Genomic DNA, 20,345 nt, shown 5'->3' with positions numbered 1-20,345 from the left:
TGCCGATGGTGTCTATGCCCTGCGTGGTAGGGGCGACCACGGCAGTATAAGCACTGGTCTTGGGAAGGTGACCTAGACCACTCCCTTGGTGCATACCCTTTGCGTCTGGGGGAGGGAGACCGTCGAGACCCTGGAGAGAGCGACTTTGCCTAATAGTCCAGCGGTTCAAATCCCAGGAAGGGTGGAGGTGGTCCCAGCCAGGGTGAGGCTGGTTGCAGAAATGGAGAAGGGGGCTCCGGGTAGGCCAAGGAGGGGGGGGACCCCTGCCTTCTAGTTGGAGTCTGCAACATAGCGGAGGGCTGTGAGAAAGCAACTACACAGCCCTGTGCGGAGAGGGGCTGCAATGCCTCCTCTTGTGTGCCGTCTTCCCCCTCCCTTGAGGAGGTAACTCCGCCCCTGACATACAGGGGATCCCGGCCCCGTCCGCACCGAGCTCGGCACACTCGAAGTCGGTGCCGCATGTGCGGTGTCCTTCGGTGCCGGCAGGCTGCGTGCCTGCGCGCTCTGCACCGCCGGTTTTCCGGGGGTCGGTGGTACCAGCGCTTGTTTAGCCGCCGCCCTGCCCGCGGTGCGGGGCGGCTGGCTGATTATCGAAGGGTGAGCCGCTTGCACGTGGCTCTCCGTGCCGCCGCCGATCAGCTGTTGCTGCGGCTGGGGGCTGTTCGCTCCTCCCGTCCTGCTCGTTGTTGCTGCCGGCAGGGATCGGGCTGGGGGGCATACAGGGCATTCCGGCGTCCGCACCGAGCTCGGCACGCTCAAGGGCGGTGCCGCACGTGCGGTGTCCTCCAGTGCCGGCAGGCTACGTGCCTGCGCGCTCTGCACCGCCGGTTCCCCAGGGGTTGGTGCCGCTGCCCGCGGTGCCACTGGTACCAGCGCTTGTTTAGCCGCCGCCCTGCCTGCGGTGTGGGGCGGCTGGCTGATTATCGGAGGCTGAGCTGCTTCCACGTGGCTCTCCGTGCCGCCGCCGATCAGCTGTTGCTGCGGCTGGGGGCTGCTCGCTCCTCCCGTCCCGCTCGCTGTTGCTGCCGGCAGGGATCGGGCTGGGGAGCATACAGGGGATTCCGGCCCTGTCCGCACCGAGCTCGGCACGCTTGAGGGCGATGCCGCATGTGCGGTGTCCTCCGGTGCCAGCAGGCTGCGTGCCTGCGCGCTCTGCACCGCCGGTTCCCCGGGGGTCGGTGCCGCTGCCTGTGGTGCCGCCGGTACCGGCGTTTGCTTAGCCGCCGCCCTGCCTGCGGTGCGGGGCGGCTGGCTGAGTATTGGAGGCTGAGCCGTTTCCACGTGGCTCTCCGTGCCGCCGCCGATCAGCTGTTGCTGCGGCTGGGGGCTGCTTGCTCCTCCCGTCCCGCTCGCTGTTGCTGCCGGCAGGGATCGGGCTGGAGATACTTTCCTCCGTTTCTGCGCTGATGGAGTGAGGGAGGCAGCTTTCCTTTTAAGGGCCCCGGAGGGTCCCTCCTGCTGCGGCCGCTCCGGCGCTTCTGGCTGGAGGGCCTTATCAAGAAGCAGCATTTTTTTTTTTTTTTTTTTTTTTTAAAGCCTGAAGAGGACATTGTTGATGAGTCTTTGAGTTTTTAAGTGGGTACTTAGCATCTTCTTTGTGCCGTTTTCCCCGTCCGATGGCCTGCCTTAGCAGGAGGGCTGATAGCCCTAGCTCCTGGCCTCCGGCGCTTGTTACTGGGACTGGCTGAGCTGTCCCTCTCCTAGCTTGTTCGTTGTTGGTTTTTTTTTTTTTTTTTTTTTTTACAAAATAACAACCGGCAAGCTTATAGTAGCCTAAGTGCCTGAAAAAAACTTTAAGAAAAAACAGATAAGGTCGTTGAATACACTACTTGGCCTTAGCCTAGTTGGATTCCGTCTGCAGCCGACGGCGGTTAAGAGGAACTGGCGGGGACCGGATCGCGCACATGGCCGGGAGCGCGCGGGGGAGCGGTGCGCACCGGCGCATGCGCGGTCCGGCAGAAACTGCTTGGAAGATCCGATCTGCGGCGCCGGGCGAGCCCGACACCTAATGTGGAGCACCCACGGGGACACTCGAAGAAGAACTTAGTGTCTGGTGACTGGAACACTTTTTCAGTCAAAGACTTAAATGTGTCTTCTACAGGAATAAAAGATATATTAAATTGCCACTACAGTCTTATGTTAAGGACCATCTCTGTGTTTCTTCTCATCTTTGCCACGTTTGTAGCATTGTGACAAAACTGTGTATTTGACAATTGAATTTTTGTTCACAGTTTATTACAGCTTTCGCTGCCCCTTCTTTTAAATGTTATTTTGGAGTCATCTGTTGTTTCTGAAGGATATGCAGCCCCATCTTCTGTTGTCACACAGGTACATGTAATTGGATCAGCGTGTGCCTTGCTCTGCCTGTCAAGGGGCAAACTTCACCTCAGTATTTCTTGCACACTCTTCAAGTTCCTTCTGAAACACTGTGTTTAGTAAATGTCCATTGATGTCTGCTCTACCAGGATAAGTGAAGTCTGGTCATAAGGACCAAGCCATCTCAATAAAGTTGTCTGTTAATGTGAAAAGGAGAATTTGTGGCAAAGATGAACTGAGCAATCTTTTCATCTATGATGTCTTGTTGGTATTTGCTAGTCCTTACTACAAATCTATCCATGATGATGGTTTTACTGTATGATTGGTATCGCTTGCTTGCTTGCACTTTGTTGCCTGAAAAGTTTAGTTACAGCACTGCTGCTGAAATTACCAATGAATAACATTGTCTATCTGAAACAACTTCAGACTGTCTGTTATGCTTAAATGGGACCTTGAAACAAAATTTAGAAATGATTTTGAATAGGTGTATTTCTCAGTTCTTCTCACTCTGTTATTCAGTTAATTGCTGCATTTTTTCCAGCAAGGATTCAGTCTGATTCCAAGTTACCAAAAAAAATCTAAGGCTGGCTGTGCTTAGAATGTGCTTAATTTTGGAGTAATCCCCATTCAGTTCACTGGCATTTCTATTTTATTTTTTTTAAAATAAAACAAGTATAGAATGGGGTTCCTTTGGGAAAGCTGAGTTAGGCTGAAGTAAAATAAGGAATACAGTAAACCCTTGAAATGGACAACTTCAAGTTGTTGCTTAACTCACGTTAATGCAAATTAAGCACATCTCAAAGCTGCTCTGCAGCTATCTGCCCACCAGGCTCCCTCAGCTGGGGGAAGCCAGTAGACAGCCACCGCTGCTGGGGAAGGCCAGGGAGAAGCGGTGTTTGGCTCCCTGAAAAATAGGGGGAGCTGTCTCCTGGTTTCCATCTCCCCAGGGCTTTGCAGGAGCTGGGAAACTGACCACCCTACCAAGGTTGGTCAGTTTTCTGGCTCCCCTGTGCTGGTGCGGCCCAGGAAGCTGACCAGCCATGTGCTTGTCAGTTTCTCAGTCCCACAAGCAGGGGGAGGGAGTTGGGATCCAAGTGGTAGCCTGGTTCCCACTGCCAGCTACTCTGGGAGCCAGGAAGCTGACCAGCCCTCGTGGGCTGGTCAGTTTCCCAGTTCCCCCAGCTTGCATGTTATGCGGGGGTTACGAGGAACGCACACCCTGCGTAACTCTGGGGTCTACTGTAAATTTATGGCATCACCTTATGGTCTGTGTCCATAATGATCTAAGGAGCATATATTATGTAATATAAAATAAGAAAATGACAGTCAACTGGCAACTCTGTTTTTCGTATTTCAGCTTTCTAGACTGTATACTTGGGTAATAGATTCTAAACTGAATTAACTAATTAAAAAAACCATAAGGATTAGCTAAGCCAAAGAGTGAGAGAGAGAGAGTGTTTTCCTTGTAACATCTAACGTAGCTTGGGAATTTACCTTTTTAAATCATACTTCTCTCTCTATACCTTTAAAATAGTCTTGAAGAATGATGCACTGCAAAGTGAATTGTTTAAATTACTAATTTATTGATCCATATTGTTCTTCAGACATATCCAGATCCATTTGCCCTCAGTGAGCAGTTTTTCTTTCCATATTTCATTATTGCAACTAGGCCCTGTAGCTTATTCTGGCATTGCTGACACTTGACACACTTTTTACCCAGGAAACACATTTCTTTAACATATTACCTGATAGAGAATCTCCTAGTCAAAAGCCATGACAGTTTTTCTGTGGTAGAAGAGTGGGGAATTATAGGATGCTGTGTGCACACTGGAATCTTCTCATTTTCTTTCCAGTCCGCTGTTCTTTCCTATGCTGCCTCAGTCCTTTCCTATATATTGTCCTTCTTGTCTTTAAGGCAGTGCCAAAACAAACGCTACCATACTTGGCCTGGGTCCACCACTACATAAGCACGGAACAAAAGCAGTCCCATCCAGCCTGTGTTTTTCTTTGCAAATGTTACTTCAGCACAGTAGGGTCTCAACATTCAGGAGGGTTCTGTGTTGAGAACCTTTGCTAATGTTGAATTTCAGGAATACGGGGGGTGCTCTGCTCCAGAGAAGTGGCAGCCACTGGGGCTCTCCACCCTGCGGGCACAGCCACTTGTGAATACTTGAGTTCACAAACCTTAGGTTCACAAATGTTGAAACCCTGCTGCATGCTGAGAAACAGAAACTGAAAGCTCAGAACTTTCAAGAAGCAAGAATTGGTAGTTGGGCTGGACTAACTACATCCATTAATTCTTTTTTGAGATTGTGTGAGTGCAGCATGTTTGTGGATGAGATTTAATTGTAACTTATTTTAAATGAGAAATTTAGTACTTATTTTTAAAAAATCTGATTTTTTTTTTTTTTTAATTCATTGGTGTGTTTTGTTTTGTTTTTTTTTTAAATAATCCCCTGGATGCCATGCAAGAGGCCTGCCAGTAGCTGGTGACTGAAACCAATTTGCATATAGAAGTCCAAAAGTTCATTATCTAAAACATATTTCTATTTCTGCCTTCCTTGATAGTGGAGCAGGAATTACACTTGGCTGAAAACTGGTGAGAGGGGGAAAAAGGTCAATTATCAGTAGTTTCCTCCTCATTCTGTAGGCACTTATAGCTTGAGTGGACAGATTTTTTTTTTTTTTTGAGGGGGGCTGTTTTTCAAGGAGTTTACAATCAAAGACAAAATTAATTCCAGGAAAAGACTGAAGTTCCATACTGCAAAAAGGGGAAAAGCTTTTTCAGTAAATATCCTTTTCAACAAAGACTGATATCTCTCTTTGGCCCTGCCTAGGGCAGGGGGCTGGACTTGCTGGCTTTTTTTAGGTCTCTTCCAGCTCTATTGTTCTGAGTCTGTGACTGTGGCTATGTCTACACTAGAAGTATCTGTTGACAGAAGTTACGGTTGACAGGGATCTCTTGACAGAACCTCTGTCAACAGATTGCATCGACACACAGCTTGCTCTGTCGACAGAGAACTGCCAGACTGCACTTGCGTTTGATGCCAGAAAACAGAATGGCAGCTATGCAAAGAGGGCTGTCAGGCAACCAGAAGCCCTCTCTGTTGACTGAAGTGTCTACACTGTACTTCTGTCAACAGTACTGTAGCGCCAGATTGTTATGCCTCAAATTTTTGACGCATTATACTGTTGCGGCAAATGTAGAGTTGTTTCGAGACTCTAGCAACAGAATGCTTTAAGTGTGTAGATGCTCCTTGTGATATGTTGACAGAAGGCCCCTTCTTGTCAACAAAACTCTCTAGTGTAGACCCAGCCTGTGACTGAGGCTCCATCAGTTGCTTCTGGCTGCACATTCTGAGCCATTCGCTTACAGCATCCCACAGATTTAAAAAGGGATGTATGTTTGCTTTGTTCTGCTATGAAACAAAGTAAAACTACTTTTATAGCAAAAATACACAACTTTGACGAAACTAAGTTGTTAATTTTTTTTAACCCACTTCTTTTTGGAATGATTTCACCCGTTTCCTCTGTTCATTTCTTCCTTTCCTCTCTGCAGTTTTCACATCTTCTGGATTTACTTTTTTACTTTGACTTTTCAGAGACTTCTATTTTACCTTTTTTATTTTTTTCACTCACCAAGAATCCTGTTTTAGAGTGTCATGCCCACTCTGACCTCAGAAGTCTGAAGGGGAATTTTTTATTATGTTGATCCTCCCTGAGACAGTGGAAGTTGCTGAAGAAAAGTTGGTTCTCTCGTGCAGCTTAATGCTTGAATTTATGGTGTCTACAGGTCTGTCACTTCTAGTGGCCATGGGATAAAGGATCAGGACGGTAACAAGCTGATGCTCTGTCATTAAATAAAAAGATTTTACTGCCTTTTCTCATTTTTACTCCTTTTTGCTACCCTTTATCTCTGTTTCCTTACTACTACTCTGTGTCTGTTTCTCCCATAACCACCATAATGGGAACTGACTGGTTTTGCTTATGCTCCTGCTCCAGCAGCTCTGTGAAGGAGCAACTGAGGCACAAGGGTAATCTGCCACTGTTAGAGAAACAGTGGGTGATAGAATAGAGCATACTTTATTTTGCTTCTCTCTTCCTTTGCAGAACACCTGTATTAGTATTAGATCTGACAACTGTATCTTTGTGGCATGAGCAGAAATTTTCCCATGTGGAGAACTATTCGCGAGTAATCAAGTAGTGTAGTTTGGGAGTACTGTTGAGATTCTGATACCGTATTTAAACGTCAGTTTTTGATGACAGACTAGTTGCAATGTATAGTTGACCAAATTAATCATTTCTCTACTGGTGGGTGGATGTTTTGAAACCTGTTCCAGCAGCAAACGTAGTCTATTGTGGCAAAAACTATCTCCTCTTGTCTTCCATTCCATTTTTTTATAGCTGCTTGTCATAGGTGCTCCTTTTACAACCAAGCAATGAATTTGTTTACCAGGTAGCCTTAATTTCCCAGTTGTACTCTGTCAGCATATTAGGTCTTTCTCTGCAAAGATGTTAAGTGGGGAGTATTAAAAACTGGATTATGGTAATAATTTTAACTGACATTTAGTCTTTTTAACAGTATGGCACATGTTAACAGTAAACTTTGTCTAAGCCATTTTTGGGTCAAATATTTATATATATATTAAGTATTTATTTTATTTAATGTTTTTCCCCTCCAGAAATCGATGAAAGGATTCTTTTTTGCTAAACTCTGTTATGAAGCAAAAGAGTATGAACTGGCTAAAAGGTAAAGTATGTGTTGTTCTGCTCTCCAAAGAGTTTTACTCCTATAGACATTAAATGGATATTGGTGGTGTTGCAAGCAATTTCTGATGCCTAATAATGAATGATCAAAATTTTTACTTCCAGACATTGCTGCTAGCTCTTACTGTATAAGAATCCATTGAATCGCTAATGGTGGAACCTGAAGGAAAACTGGAAATGTGGGATTCAAAAGCATTCTTTATTCTGACATCTGTAACTGAAAAGCATAGTGGAACTTTATCTTTTAGTTCCAAAAGCTATTGTTTACAAGTGATTTGCAGGCAGCAGTTTCACTTATTGGAGACACACATTTGCTGGCAAACAGATAATGATGGCCCATATCAGATTAATGTTGTCTTTTTTTTTGATGTCCCAATAGCTAAACGTTCTGCTTGTTGTTCAACTTTATAGGCCAGAGCACCCCGAACTGTCTGATATAGTATAACTGCTTCAGGTTTTGTTCAGAAGTATTAATTACATATTGATATCCTAACTGATGTCTTCCAGGTACATATCTACTTATCTTAATGTACAAGAGAGAGATCCCAAGGCACACAAATTTCTGGGCCAACTCTATGAGGCTGAAGATAACATAGAAAAAGCTGTGGGTTGTTATAAGGTAAGAAGTAAAAGTGATCAGTTCAGGTGATTGTTGAACAAATCCCAGAAGGGTTTAGTTTTGCTTCTTATTTTTCTTTCCCAGCTTGTTACTAGACAGCCTCGATGTTATAACTCTCAAACCTCAGCACATGTTAACCAGAAAAAGAAATCTACACATTGGAATGCATTCTTGCATATGTGCAGGAAAATGGTTTTGGTCTGACTTTAATTCAGTAAAGGTGCATTATAAAAATAATTGTCCTGAATCATACTAATGATTGGTCTGATTCTGGATAACTACTGTTTCTTCAGGGACAGGTATAATTCTCCCCTTATTCTCCTTTGTGTATTCTCTCTCCTGTTGCGGTATTAAAGATCAGCAAAGCCAAAGAAGGGAACTAACTTGCTATCTCTGGAAGAACAAACTTGACTATGGTCAGTGCAGCAAAATGCACAAATTAAAAATATTGAAAAAAGTAGAACAAATTCTTCTACTGTTGATGCAATACCTCAGGTAACTGTAAAGAAAATTAGAATAGAACTGTATCAGTCTTAGAGTAGATCTTTATGAAAACTTTATTGGTAACTTATTTGCACACTGAAAATTGATTAATAATGTATTTAGGCTGGTAGAATGTTTCAAAGTAAGGCACGAAGATTGACCTGGGATTCCATAACAGCGATCATTTTAATTTTATAGCATGGATTATAATTTCTAGTAAACTACTTTGCAGAATCAGGACCAAAGTTCATTGATTTGACTTGTTCTATAACCATTTAAAGCTGTAAAACAGCAGCATGTATTTCTTCACCTTAATCACTTTTTGAAAAATAACCTTACTTAGAGCATATCCAAAACATTTTTCATAGTGTAGTACTGTAGTAGATTTTTTTTGAAGCTGTTTGCATTGTAAACTTGACTGTAAAAGTATATACTGATGGGTACTGCTGACAGATGAGTAGGTTTGTGTTCTGCTTATCTAGTTAAGTGCTGAAGTACTTCATATTTAATGCGAGCGACAGAAAATAACTCTGTTTTTTGTTTTTTTTTTCCTTTTTGTGGTGGTTGCGCAATGTTAGCGTTCAGTGGAATTGAATCCAACACAAAAAGATCTTGTACTGAAGATTGCAGAGTTATTGTGTGACAATGATGTTACTGATGGAAGGACAAAATACTGGGTTGACAGAGCTTCTAAACTCTTTCCTGGGAGCGCAGCTATTTACAGACTGAAGGTAAACAATCTTTTGTGATGTTTTACTCCACTGAGTTCTAATCTTCATGAAAATGTTTGAAGCTGGGACCAGAACGGATTTCAGGATCAAACTTTAGCCTGTCCATTTCATTTCACCTGTAGGCGATTCTCAATTAATCCATGTTGGTGGTTTGCAACTGTTGTGGACTCAGAACCCCTTTATATATCTTGATAGGTTAAGGCACGCCAATTCTCTTCTTGCAGGAGTCCATTGGTGAGAGAGAGGTGGGGTGCTTGGAGATGATATTCCATATGTGCATAGGTGGGGAACCAGCAAGTGGCATCTGGGGAAGGGGAGGTGAGCCAATCCACCATTCAAAAACAGCCCCATCGTGTGGTTGGAGGGCACAAAAGGAAGGTAAAGTGTGCAGGAGAAGAGTGAGCCTGGAGGTGAGGTGGAGAGATTGAGGTCTGGGAGTGTAGTGAGGAAAGAGGTGGGATCATAGACGTCTAGAGGAAGGACATCAAGCTGATAGTCCCAAAATGCTGCAGTCCCACATGGGGTAAAGGTGTAAAAAGATTTGGGTTCCTGGGGCAGTGGTGAGTTTACAGGATTGGGCAGTAAGAAAAGATCTGAGGATTAGAGAAAATGGTATAATGCAGGAAGTACTTGGCTACATGTGAAGTTATTTGGTGTGGGGGAGGGGGAACTTAACTGACACAAAGCACAGTTTCTAGCTTCTGTCCTGCAGAACTGACTGGACTTATAGCTGGTCACTGGGTATTATAAATTCAGACGCGCCAAATTTGTCTGATTTGATGCTGCAGCATGATGCATGGGCTCACCATGCCACTCACTGTGTGCCCAGTTGACCCGTAGTCGTCATGGTGAAGCAAGGGGTCATCTGGGTCAAAAATGAGCGGTACTGTGACTCAGTGCACTGCAATTCAGTGTACCACAGTGGGGAGCTGAGCCCTGCCAGCATGGTGACCCTTTTGATGCATATTAGTGACCCACTTTGGGTTACAACCTACAGGTTGAGAAATCTTGGCCAAAATAGTCTAGGGGTCATCACGTATCTTGAGTCTGACTTCTGTTCTTCTGTAATCTAAGGTTTTTTCCATCATCTTTGATCATGCAAGGTCAGTAAATTTTGGTCTTTTGTGAAGTGTTTGAGGCCCTATGCAGGGTTCTATAGGAAGCTGTGCAGCCATGTAGCTTATCGGGAATTTAGCCCACAATCCTTTCCTTGAGTTCAGCCATGGGCTCCCCAAGAGTGTACCCAACCTCCCCACCCCCAGGATCTCAGCCTGTGAGCTTCAGGGGCCCCTATTCCAGCACCCCTGCCCAAACAGTGGTTTCCTTCTCTCTCAAAGCCTAGCTGTGCTCCCTCTAGCCCTCTATTGGCCAGGCATTCGGATGGCAAAGTCATGTAGAGTTCCCTGCATGAAGCCATTTCCTATTCTTTTTCTACTCCCTGCCACTCCTCCCCCCTCTCCATTTTCCTGTACAGTAAACTCTTGGGTTACAGAGGGGTTGCATTCCTGTAAACCGTGCATAACTCTCAAATTTTTGCTGAAGTCGGTGGGGGGAGACAGGAACCAGGCTGCTGCCTGTTTCTTGGCTCCCCTGCACTTGCAGGAGCTGAAACTGACCAGCCCAGCAAAGCGGGTCAGTTTCCTGGCTTCCAAAATGGCAGGGAGCTGGAACCAGGGGGCAGCCTGGTTCCCATCTCCCTACCACTTGCAGGACCTAGGAGACTGACCAGCCATGCGCAGGTCACTTTCCTGGGCCCTGCAAGCAGGGGGGACATGGAACCAAGCGGCTAGACAGGCTGACAGGTGCAGAGCAGCTTCAAGTAGTGCTTAAGCTGCATTAAAGCTAGTTATGCACAACTTGAAGCTGCGTATTTTGAGGGTTTGCTATATATGAGTTGGGTTGCGCTGGGTCCAGTGGCTCATTGTTGCAACTGGCAGCATTGCAGTTTATTTCTGTGGGAGACAAGAAATAAGAGAACTTCAATTTCTGCAAAGGTCTGAATGTTGCAGAATTCTGCCATGGATGATATTTGGGTTTCTTCAGAACTCCTGGGTGAATACCATCTGGCCCTGGTGACTTACTCTGTTTGTTTGGTTCAATAGCTCTCAGCAATGTCAAACTGTAAACCCTGTGTCTGATGGAAACGATTTAAAGCCATGGGGCGCTGCCACACACCACATCACTCCTACTTCTGTCTCTTATAGTTGATTTGATTTATGTTCCAAAACCACCTCTAATGATACCTCAATCTTGGACAGTTCCTGAGATTGCCACCTTAAAACAAATGGCTCAGGTGTGGAATTGTCCCTCATGTTCTCTGCAGCAAAGACTGATGTCAGGAATTATTTTTAGTTTCTCTGCGATGGCCTTGTAATTTTTCAATGCTTCTTTATCACCTCAGTCCGTCCAGTGGCCCCACTTCTGCTTCTGAAATTGCTTTAGTTTTTGGGTCTTTGGCTAGTTACTCTTCAAATTTTTTTTGGCTTACTTAATAATTATACTTTTAGAGTTGAATTGTTTGTTTCTATTTTCCTCAGTAGGATTTAACTTGAGATTTTTTTTTCATGGGAAGTTACAGATAGATCATGATTGATCACTGATTCATAGGGAAAACTCGATGCAGGAGAAACTCCCTGATGAAGTTTCTAGAATTTGTACTTGTGGCAAGTAGCAGACATTTTAATTGTTAATGGTTCCTTTCTCTAGTAATGCATTTTCTGATCTAGGTTTATAACTAGCTTACACCTAGCAAGAACCAGGCCCCATTTCAAAAATTCTCACACTTATTTGTGTTTGAGTTTTCTGGGAACAGTTGTGGACATCTCAGATTATTAGAATCCCAAACTTTATATGAGTGTTAGGTCTGTAAGCACTCTTTTCACTGAAATGTCTGAAGTATATCACAGATGCTGGCTTTCCTGTATAGCTTTTCTTATCTGGTGGATTGCTATACAGAAACTTGATAGTTTTTGATGACATTAGGCTTAATTCCTGCCTTCTGTGCTCTTGACTAAAAATTTGAATAAATTTTTGCTTTTTAAATACCTTTTTGTTGCTGCTCTTGCTTCCCAGTGTGGGGTCTGTATCCTTATTCCCAGTAAAAAGAAGGGGATTGATGAAGTTGGCCGTAACTAAGCATCTATGTCCTGACTTGTTTGAATTCATTAGTTTTCTAAGGTATGCCATCAGTAATGGAGTTCAAATTCTGTTCTAAGTTAATTTAGCTTTTTTAGCAAAAAAATTCTTATCTAGATATAACAATATAAAATTGGAATATAATGAAGAAAAGAATATTCTGCATAAACAAAATCCTGCTAGATCTAGCAGGGTTCTGTGAAACTCCTTGTGCACTTCAGTGAAGAAGCTTCTTTTTTTAAAATATATTTTGAAAAATCTCAGTTCTAGTAGTAGTAGTAGCAGCAGCATCCTTCGGTCTACGTAGACTGTGGATCACGCCCTTAGTCGTTCCATTTGGCATCCTCATCAGTTTTAGTAAGTCTTAGCAAATTAGACTCTCATTTCAAATATATCTTAAAACCTGATACACTTTCAACCACTTGATCATTTATCCCTTTTGCAATGTGATAATGTAAGGAGACTTCCATTTAAGCATTTAATTGCATGGATAGACAATGAAAATCTAAAACTACACTGCCTTTATTTCAATAGGAACGGTTACTGGATTGTAAAGGTGAAGATGGATGGAACCAGCTTTTTGATCTGATACAATCAGAACTTTATGCTAGACCAGATGATGTCTATGTAAACATCAGGCTAGTAGAGCTATACCGTTCAAATAAAAGGCTGAAGGATGCTGTGATTCACTGTCAAGAGGCAGAGAAGAAGATTACGATGCGATCAAGCTTGCAGTGGTGCTCGTGTGTTGTACAAACCCTTAAGGTTTGTTAAATCCATACTGTAGTTTTGGGAAATCTCTTATTTTCTCTACAAGGCTGGTTCTTCAGCGAAACCTAGTGTCTGCTCTTCAAGAAGTAAGGGTGGGACAGTAGGGGGACTGTGTAGAGAATGCTCTTTTTGTTTTGGTTTTATTTTTGTTAAAAGCCTTCCAAAGTAAAAGGAGGTAGAACACAATTCAGTGTACACTCATCCCTCATTAAAGAAGTGCTTTACTTATGAGTACTTGCTAAAACAAGGGACACATACTTATCTTTGTTCACTAGATGAATGAGCTCCCCCTTCCCCCCGGTGATATGAGCCTTTATCTCCCACCCTGCGGCTCCAACCCACCACAGCCTGAAATCCACACTGACCCTGCAGACCCAACCCACCGCAGTGTGGCACCTCCTACCCCCTGGCCAACCAGTTTCATGGCCCCAACCTGCTGCAGCTTCACCCCCTCCACCTGCTGGTCCTGCACACCCAATTTGCTGCAGCCTGACATGCACACCACACCCCCTGCCAGGCCCGCAGACCCAGCCTGCAGCAACCTGACAACCCCGCCCCCCACCACTTCCCAAACAGTTTCATGGCCCCAACTCGCTGCAGCTTGACCCCCTCCACTTGCCGGCCTCGTACACCCAATCTGCTGCAGTGTGACACCCCTGCACACCCAACCTACCACAGTCTGACCTCCCAACCCCTGCTGGTTCTGCAGCCCCAACCTGCTTCACCCTGACCCGCCCCCCCACCAGCTCCATGGCCCCAACCCATTGAAGCCTTACTGCCCCCAATCCACCCCATGGACCCAACCCGCCACCAGGTTTTAACCTTTCCACCTGTTCATGGTCCCAAATTACCCCCAGCATTTAATCCTCTCCATTCCCCCCCCAACCCAAGGTTCACTTACCTTTCAAAAGCAGTGCCACATGCTGCCACTCCTTCATCAAATTAGAAGCACTTGGAACCAATCAGACGTTTACATGTATTTTAATTGGAATTTAGTGTCCCTCTTACGAGCTTTCGCCTAGAAGCAGAAAGTTGGGAACCAGTGTGCTCATAGTGTGGGATGAGTGCACTTATATACTGTATTACATTTTAAATATAAACATTAAGACTGTTGGGTTTTTCTCTTGAACACAGTTGGCTTAGCCCTTTAATCTTGGGTGGAGAGATTTTGTCACAAGAAAATATGGGGGAGGACTAGATGTTGCAAACTGGGATATTCTGTAACATGCTCCCTGGGTGGTACTATTGTTACCCCAAGGAAGGTAGGTAAACTGTTCTCGAATAAATCTTTTCTAGGAATATCTGGAATCTGCACAGGACTCAGAATCTGAAAAAAGTAACTGGAGATCCGTTAATAGAGATCTGTTGCTGGCCTACTCCAATCTTGTTGTTATGACGCTTTCTATAAGAGATGTTCAAGAAAGCAGAGAAGCACTTGCAAGGTACTTTGTTCATCTGATTCCTACTGCAAAAACTTCTCAGTAATCTCTTGTCAAGAGTTGTCATACTGTGCCATGGAAGATCAGACAAACTATTCTTTCAGTGTACATGTTGGGGGAAACAACTGTCTTTTTAAAACAGCTCTGTACTAGTCATTGAGGCTGGTACAGTAGGGTTGCAACATTTGCGAGGGTTCAGTGTTGAGAACCCTCGCGAATGTTGAGTTTTGCAAATATCATTTTGCGAGAATGGATTTTATGCCATTTTACCCTGGCTGAGGGCGAGGAGCTTGGCGGGTCCTGGGCAGCAGCAGGGGGATGTGGAGACCTGACTTCCACCACAGGTATCGTGGCCCCACATCCCAGCCTTACCCATGCCCTGCATTGCTTCACCCGCAGCCCCGGGGTGTGCTGGTGCCAGCGCTCGCTTCTCAGAGCCCTGGGGAAGCGGCAGCTGCCAGCGCTTCCTCGCACCCCGGCTGCAGATGCTGCAGAGATCCAGATTTTGTTTGCTCTTTGTGGTCCTGCCACCTCATTCAGTGCCCTGGCTAAAGCCACCTTGTTGCTCTGCTAAGTGAGCTGCTCACAAATAATTGAATTTGTGAGCGTTAACCTTTCAGACGTCAGGACCTTGCTGTATTTCTGTCCTGTCCTGATTGGTGCTGTCCATCTGGCCTCAGTAGGTTGATTTGCTGGGCTAAAACTGATGCATATCTCTTTACTTTAACCTTGACTTGGAGACCCATAGTATATATGATGCCTTTTTTGTCTCATTCTTAGTAAGGAAGAACACTTTATAATTGAACAGTAACAAATGTATGTCTTCATATTGCTCAAGCACCATAAGATGGCATTTCATCAGCATAAAAGAAGTTCTTACTATCAAACCGTTTTATCTGTGTCCAGTGTAAAAGTCCTTTTAGAATTCAATTACGCTTAGGTCAGCGTGTGAGCATTTGTATCTGTCTCAATTTGTACAGTATCCCAGTAGCAAAATTGCAACCAATATTGAAATGATATTCTCCTTCCAGAGTCCTGTGCTCTATTAACTAAACTTCTTAAACAAGTTTTCCTTCCTGTCTCAAATGTCTTATGCTTTTTCAGAAATGGGCAACAAAAGCAATTAGGGGTTTGTAACGGGTGCTGTATGAAGAAGGATTAAAAAGACTGGGACTTCTCAGCTTAGAATAGGGGGTGTAAGGGAGGCTATGGTAGAGGTCTTGTAAAATGGTGATAAGTATGGGGAAAAGCAAATAAAGAAAAGTTACTTTCTATCATAACATAAGAACTGGGAGGTCACCAAATGAAATTAATGGGTGGTAGGTTTGAAACTAACAAAAGGAAGTTTTTCTTCATCCAACAAATGGTAGGCCTGTGGAACTCCTTGCTAGAGAATGTAGTGAAGACCAAGACTTTAACAGCATTCCCAAAAAAAAAAAAAACTTCAGTGAATTCATGCAGATTAGGTCCATCATTGGCTGTTAGCCATGATGGATAGGAATGATGTCCTAGCTTCTGTCAAAGGCTGGAAATGGATGATGAGAGGGATCACTCAATGACTGCCTATTCTGTTCATTCCTTTCGGGCACCTGGTATTGGCCACTGTTGGAAGAGAGGATATTGGGCTAGATGGACCTTTGGTCTGACCCAGGATGGATGTTCTTGTGTCTTGGCTCAGGGTTTTGAAAACTTTAACTCCAAGAGCAACCCAGTAGGTATTTGTTTGTAATTGTTCAGCAGATGGATAAGTACGCTGTAGTTGGACACTTTTTTGGGGAAAGCATTAGGTGCACATAACAAGTACATACTAAAGTATTTCTGTTTGGCTAAGACAATTGTGCCTGTATTCAGTCGTCTTTTTTTCCTTAGCTCCTTTTATTATTTGTTCAGTAGTTTTTTATGTATAAAATGATTTTTTTTTTAAGTGCACAGCTGATTACTTAGTCCCTGCTAGGACATGTAACTGTAGGTTTGAAAGTATTGCTTGAAAAGGGGAAGAACATGTCACCTCAATTTCTTTATCTCCTGTAACTTTCCAAAGCAAAAGTTTTGACTTGGTTAGCAGTCAAGTGGATGTTCAGCTGAGAAAATGTCCTGCATCTTTTTTGCTGTTGCCATACTGTTTCTTACTACATAGCCTATCATCTTGTAGTATATCTTGGCGGTATTTTTAGTAGACCTATTCGCTTGGTTTGAGTACTTTTTCCCCCTTACCATCTAATCCCCTGGGGCTTGAATGAAGATGTGTGAAACGTTTCCAAAGTGGGCTATAGTCTTGTTCTGCTCACTTAAAAAAACGTTTTGCCCTTACTGGCATTTGGAAATAAAATTTAACATGTTTCATGTACCAGTTCATAACTAACAGAGGGGCAGCCGAATTACTCTGTATCCTAACAAAACAAAAAAGAAGTCATGTAGCACTTTAAAGACGTAACAAAATAATTTATTAGGTGAGGAGCTTTCACGTGGCAGACTTGCTGCTTCAGCTCTGAAGATAGTGCTGTACTGGAAGTGGTGCTTGAAAGTGAATTGGCACGATAGTTTTATAACAGTGAAAAACAAAAAACAAAAAAAAATGAAATGAAAACTGATAGAGCCAATAGGTAGGACAGAAGAGGGACAAAAGGTGGGGAGCAGTGGGGAGAGAAAATTACCTAATGCAAGGGTCAGTTATGTTGCGTGACTTGCCTGAGATCACAAAAAGCATCAGAGATGGGGAAGCTGTCTTTGTAGTATGTAAGATAATTGCTGTCTGAGGCCCAGCTACTCAAGTGCTTGTAGAACATTTAAAAGTCTAACACTTAGATTTTTCCTGGCACTGATTAATTCAGATCATATGCTCATTTAGGTCTGATCACCTTCTCTGTCTCCCTTTTATCACCACTTAATATTTGTGTTGTTCTTGTCTTGCACGAAATGATTCATTCTTCTCTCCCCATCTCAACATCAGCTTGCCTGTGCCAAGAGGAGCATGCATGATTCTTGAATTTTTTTTTATTTTTTTTGAGGTGATACCAGTTGGAGAAGTGACTTGTGGAAGTGCACTGGGTAGTATCCTGGCTAAAGAAGTGGTTTGGAAAGTGGGGGGATAGGATGGGTGACTTCAGAGCTTTGAAAACTTCAGACTCTGTCGCATCAAGTCATTTGATTCACTATCATGCAAACATAACAGTTAAATAAGCTTACCAACAGAACCGCAACTCTGAAACAGCTCACATACAGCTGTCCCTAGTTTTAATAACTTTTTGTTTGTACTGTAGTTTTGATCATGCTCTTCAATCCGTGAAGCCATATGTGAATGGGAATGATGAGCTGTCTATTACATTCCTGGAAATGAGAGGTCACTTTTACATGTATGCTGGAACTCTCTTGTTGAAAATGGCTCAGCACAGTGAGAAGCAGTGGAGAGCTGTATCTGAACTGGCAGCTTTGTGTTACCTTATAGCTTTTCAAGTAAGCTATTTTCAGTTTATTTTCATTTGTATTATGCATTTGTTTCAGTTTCTGTAGCACGTCTGGGATAGGTGAGTGCATATTTTCTCTTGTCATGAGAAGTAATCAGGCTCTAAAGGATTAGCATTTTTATTATCTAGAATATATTGCCTGTGATCTGAGACCACACCTTCACAACATACCTGCTAGTGTAAAGTTGATCCCAACATTGAGGCAGTACAGATCTTTTTATGTGTGTTTTGTTCCACACGCAGCATGTTGTAGACACAACAAAGAATTTGGGCCTAAATCCTTCGGCCTATTAAATCAAAATCATGCCTTCCACCTTGGCACTAGTAATCTGGGAATGGTTTGTGTTCATCCTGTCTTAATCTTTTCATTGTATGCTTCCCAGAGATATCTAGCAAAAATACATTTTAATCCTGATTTAAGAGTGGGGTGGAGGGAGGCCTCTAGTAACTGAAAAAAAATAGCTTGACAATATATTAAACTTCTTTCATGTTCAATAAACAAACTTTCAATTTCACTAGCAAAACACTAGAAGGGATTTTAACTTCTAAAGCAGTAACTTGTCATTCCTGACTCTTGTGTAATTCCCACCAGGTCCCTAGACCAAAGACAAAATTAATAAAGGCAGATCAAGCTGGACAAGATATGCTGGAAATGTTAGCCTGTGATCGACAGAGCCAATCTGGTAACAAGAATATTAATTGCAACTGTTTTTAAAACAAAAATAATATAATTCTTCACATTGTGTATGCAGGATATGGTTCTGTAGTGATTTGAAATACATGGTTAAATAGCAAAATGTTTAAATTCATGAAAAATGTTCAAAGCTTCAAGTAGGCTTACATGAAAATAAGTCTGATTACAACACACTTAAGGTCGCATTGTTCTCTGAACATAGCAGTGCACTATACTTTTGAGCTGTTTCAGCATCTTAAAACTACAAAAAGTCTTCATTTTTTGAAGATATAAAGCTTTGGAAGTTGCTACCTTAATCCTTTCATAATGGTTTTTACTGTAGCAACTACAGACACTAGCAGTACACCCTGCTATTTTTTCAGATATATGCGCCTATTATTACCATGTCTTCCTTCTCCATTACACCATCCATTGTTTGACACACCTTTTTCTTTGTCATTAACTTAGTTTATAAACTTTAGTCCAGGAACTGTCGGTCTACCACATCTTTGTAGTACAAATAATAGCTGTGCTATGGGACCATGCTGCAGTGCTTTGCAGAAATGTTTTTGTTCTACAGGGGTTCATTCTATTTAAACCACATCTGTTCATGTTGAAGGTAACATACTCTTGAGAACCAAAGCATTAAAATTGTGCACATTGTAAAATTCTTTATATGTTAGTCAAAAATCAGTATAATCAAACTGGTTTTGGTTATTTAGGTACTTTTATTTAACTGCAATAATGGAGTGAATGGAGAATGGGAGTGGGGAGCATTGCAGAAAATCCCCAACGCCCTTGTCCTAATAATGTAACTAGATTTGACCCTTTCATTTCTAGTTCTTAATCAAGGAATTTATGCAGCCATATGTTCAGTGTTACATCATATGCAAATGAAAAGCAAACATGGGCTGGGGAATCAGAGCCTCTCACACATGATGGCCAAGCCACAATCTCCCCCACCGCCCATTGCTTTGTCTCTAGTGGCTACTCCACACACCCACACTGACCTGTCTGTGATGCTGGGAATGGACATGTGACTACCTTTTTGCAGTTACCTTTTGCTTTCCCATCAGAAAGCATTTTTCTGCAGGGAATCAAATATCTGTGAGGGATATGACTTCTGTGCAACATGCCGTAATGCAATTCTCCCATGAGTACTAGTTCTAGGATACCTAGAATACTAAGACTCTTGCCATTCCTGTTTGTTATACTAGTACTAGAAAGATTTTCATTTCTTTGTGTGTATTGTCGGATTTAAGAATGCTTTGGTCTGGCTGCCTCAGAAAGTGTCATATAAAAAAATACCTGAAAATGCATGAAGTAAAATCCTGGCCCAGTTGATATCTCTGGAGGCCTGGATTTTATCCGTAATGTCTAGTCCATATATGTTGGAGTAGAGGTCTTGTGAGACATACTTCCTACTACACAATCTTAATTTGCTGTACTACTCATATTTAATCTGCATGAATGATTTGCTTTTCAGGTCACATGCTGCTAAACCTAAGTCATGGCAAGCAAGACTTCTATAAAGAGATTGTGGAGTCTTTTGCAAATGAAAGTGGGCAATCTACTTTGTTTGATGCACTCTTTGAGAATGGAACTCCCCGAGAGAGATCTTTCCTTGGCACAGATAATATCAGAAACGTCACTGTACATGAACCAGACCATGGGGAACTAGCCAGATATGATATTGGTAAGAAGCATCACTTAGAAAATATGTGAAAGTATTCCTATATCTTAAGGGCTACATCTACTCTGGCCCCTCCCTTTTGAAAGGGGCATGTGAATGAGGGAGTTTGGAAGATGCTAATGAGGCACTGATGAATATGCAGTGCCTGATCACCATAATGATGACCCCACACAATTCGAAAGTGCCACTTTCAGAACGCATGCTGCCCGTGTAGATAGGGGCCTTTTGAAAGGAACCCCATGACTCTGAAAGCC

At 43.1% G+C, this 20,345-nt stretch overlaps 1 protein-coding gene across 1 annotated transcript in view; it reads left to right on the top strand.

Moving 5' to 3' along the window:
- The window catches only part of RGPD4 (RANBP2 like and GRIP domain containing 4), a 76,434-nt gene that overhangs the window by 5,911 nt on the left and 50,178 nt on the right, over positions 1-20,345 (top strand). The window contains exons 2-9 of the mRNA XM_074991022.1: positions 6,999-7,066; positions 7,591-7,702; positions 8,764-8,916; positions 12,586-12,816; positions 14,119-14,264; positions 17,522-17,714; positions 18,318-18,408; positions 19,885-20,094. Of these exons, the coding sequence (XP_074847123.1) occupies positions 6,999-7,066; positions 7,591-7,702; positions 8,764-8,916; positions 12,586-12,816; positions 14,119-14,264; positions 17,522-17,714; positions 18,318-18,408; positions 19,885-20,094 (1,204 nt within the window). The remainder of the gene's footprint in view (positions 1-6,998; positions 7,067-7,590; positions 7,703-8,763; positions 8,917-12,585; positions 12,817-14,118; positions 14,265-17,521; positions 17,715-18,317; positions 18,409-19,884; positions 20,095-20,345) is intronic.

Source organism: Carettochelys insculpta, chromosome 1 (genome assembly GCF_033958435.1).
Source record: "Carettochelys insculpta isolate YL-2023 chromosome 1, ASM3395843v1, whole genome shotgun sequence".
In the NCBI taxonomy this organism is placed as follows: domain Eukaryota; kingdom Metazoa; phylum Chordata; order Testudines; family Carettochelyidae; genus Carettochelys; species Carettochelys insculpta.
The sequence above is the reverse complement of the archived record's forward strand: the minus strand, read 5'-3'. Positions and strand labels throughout refer to the sequence as shown.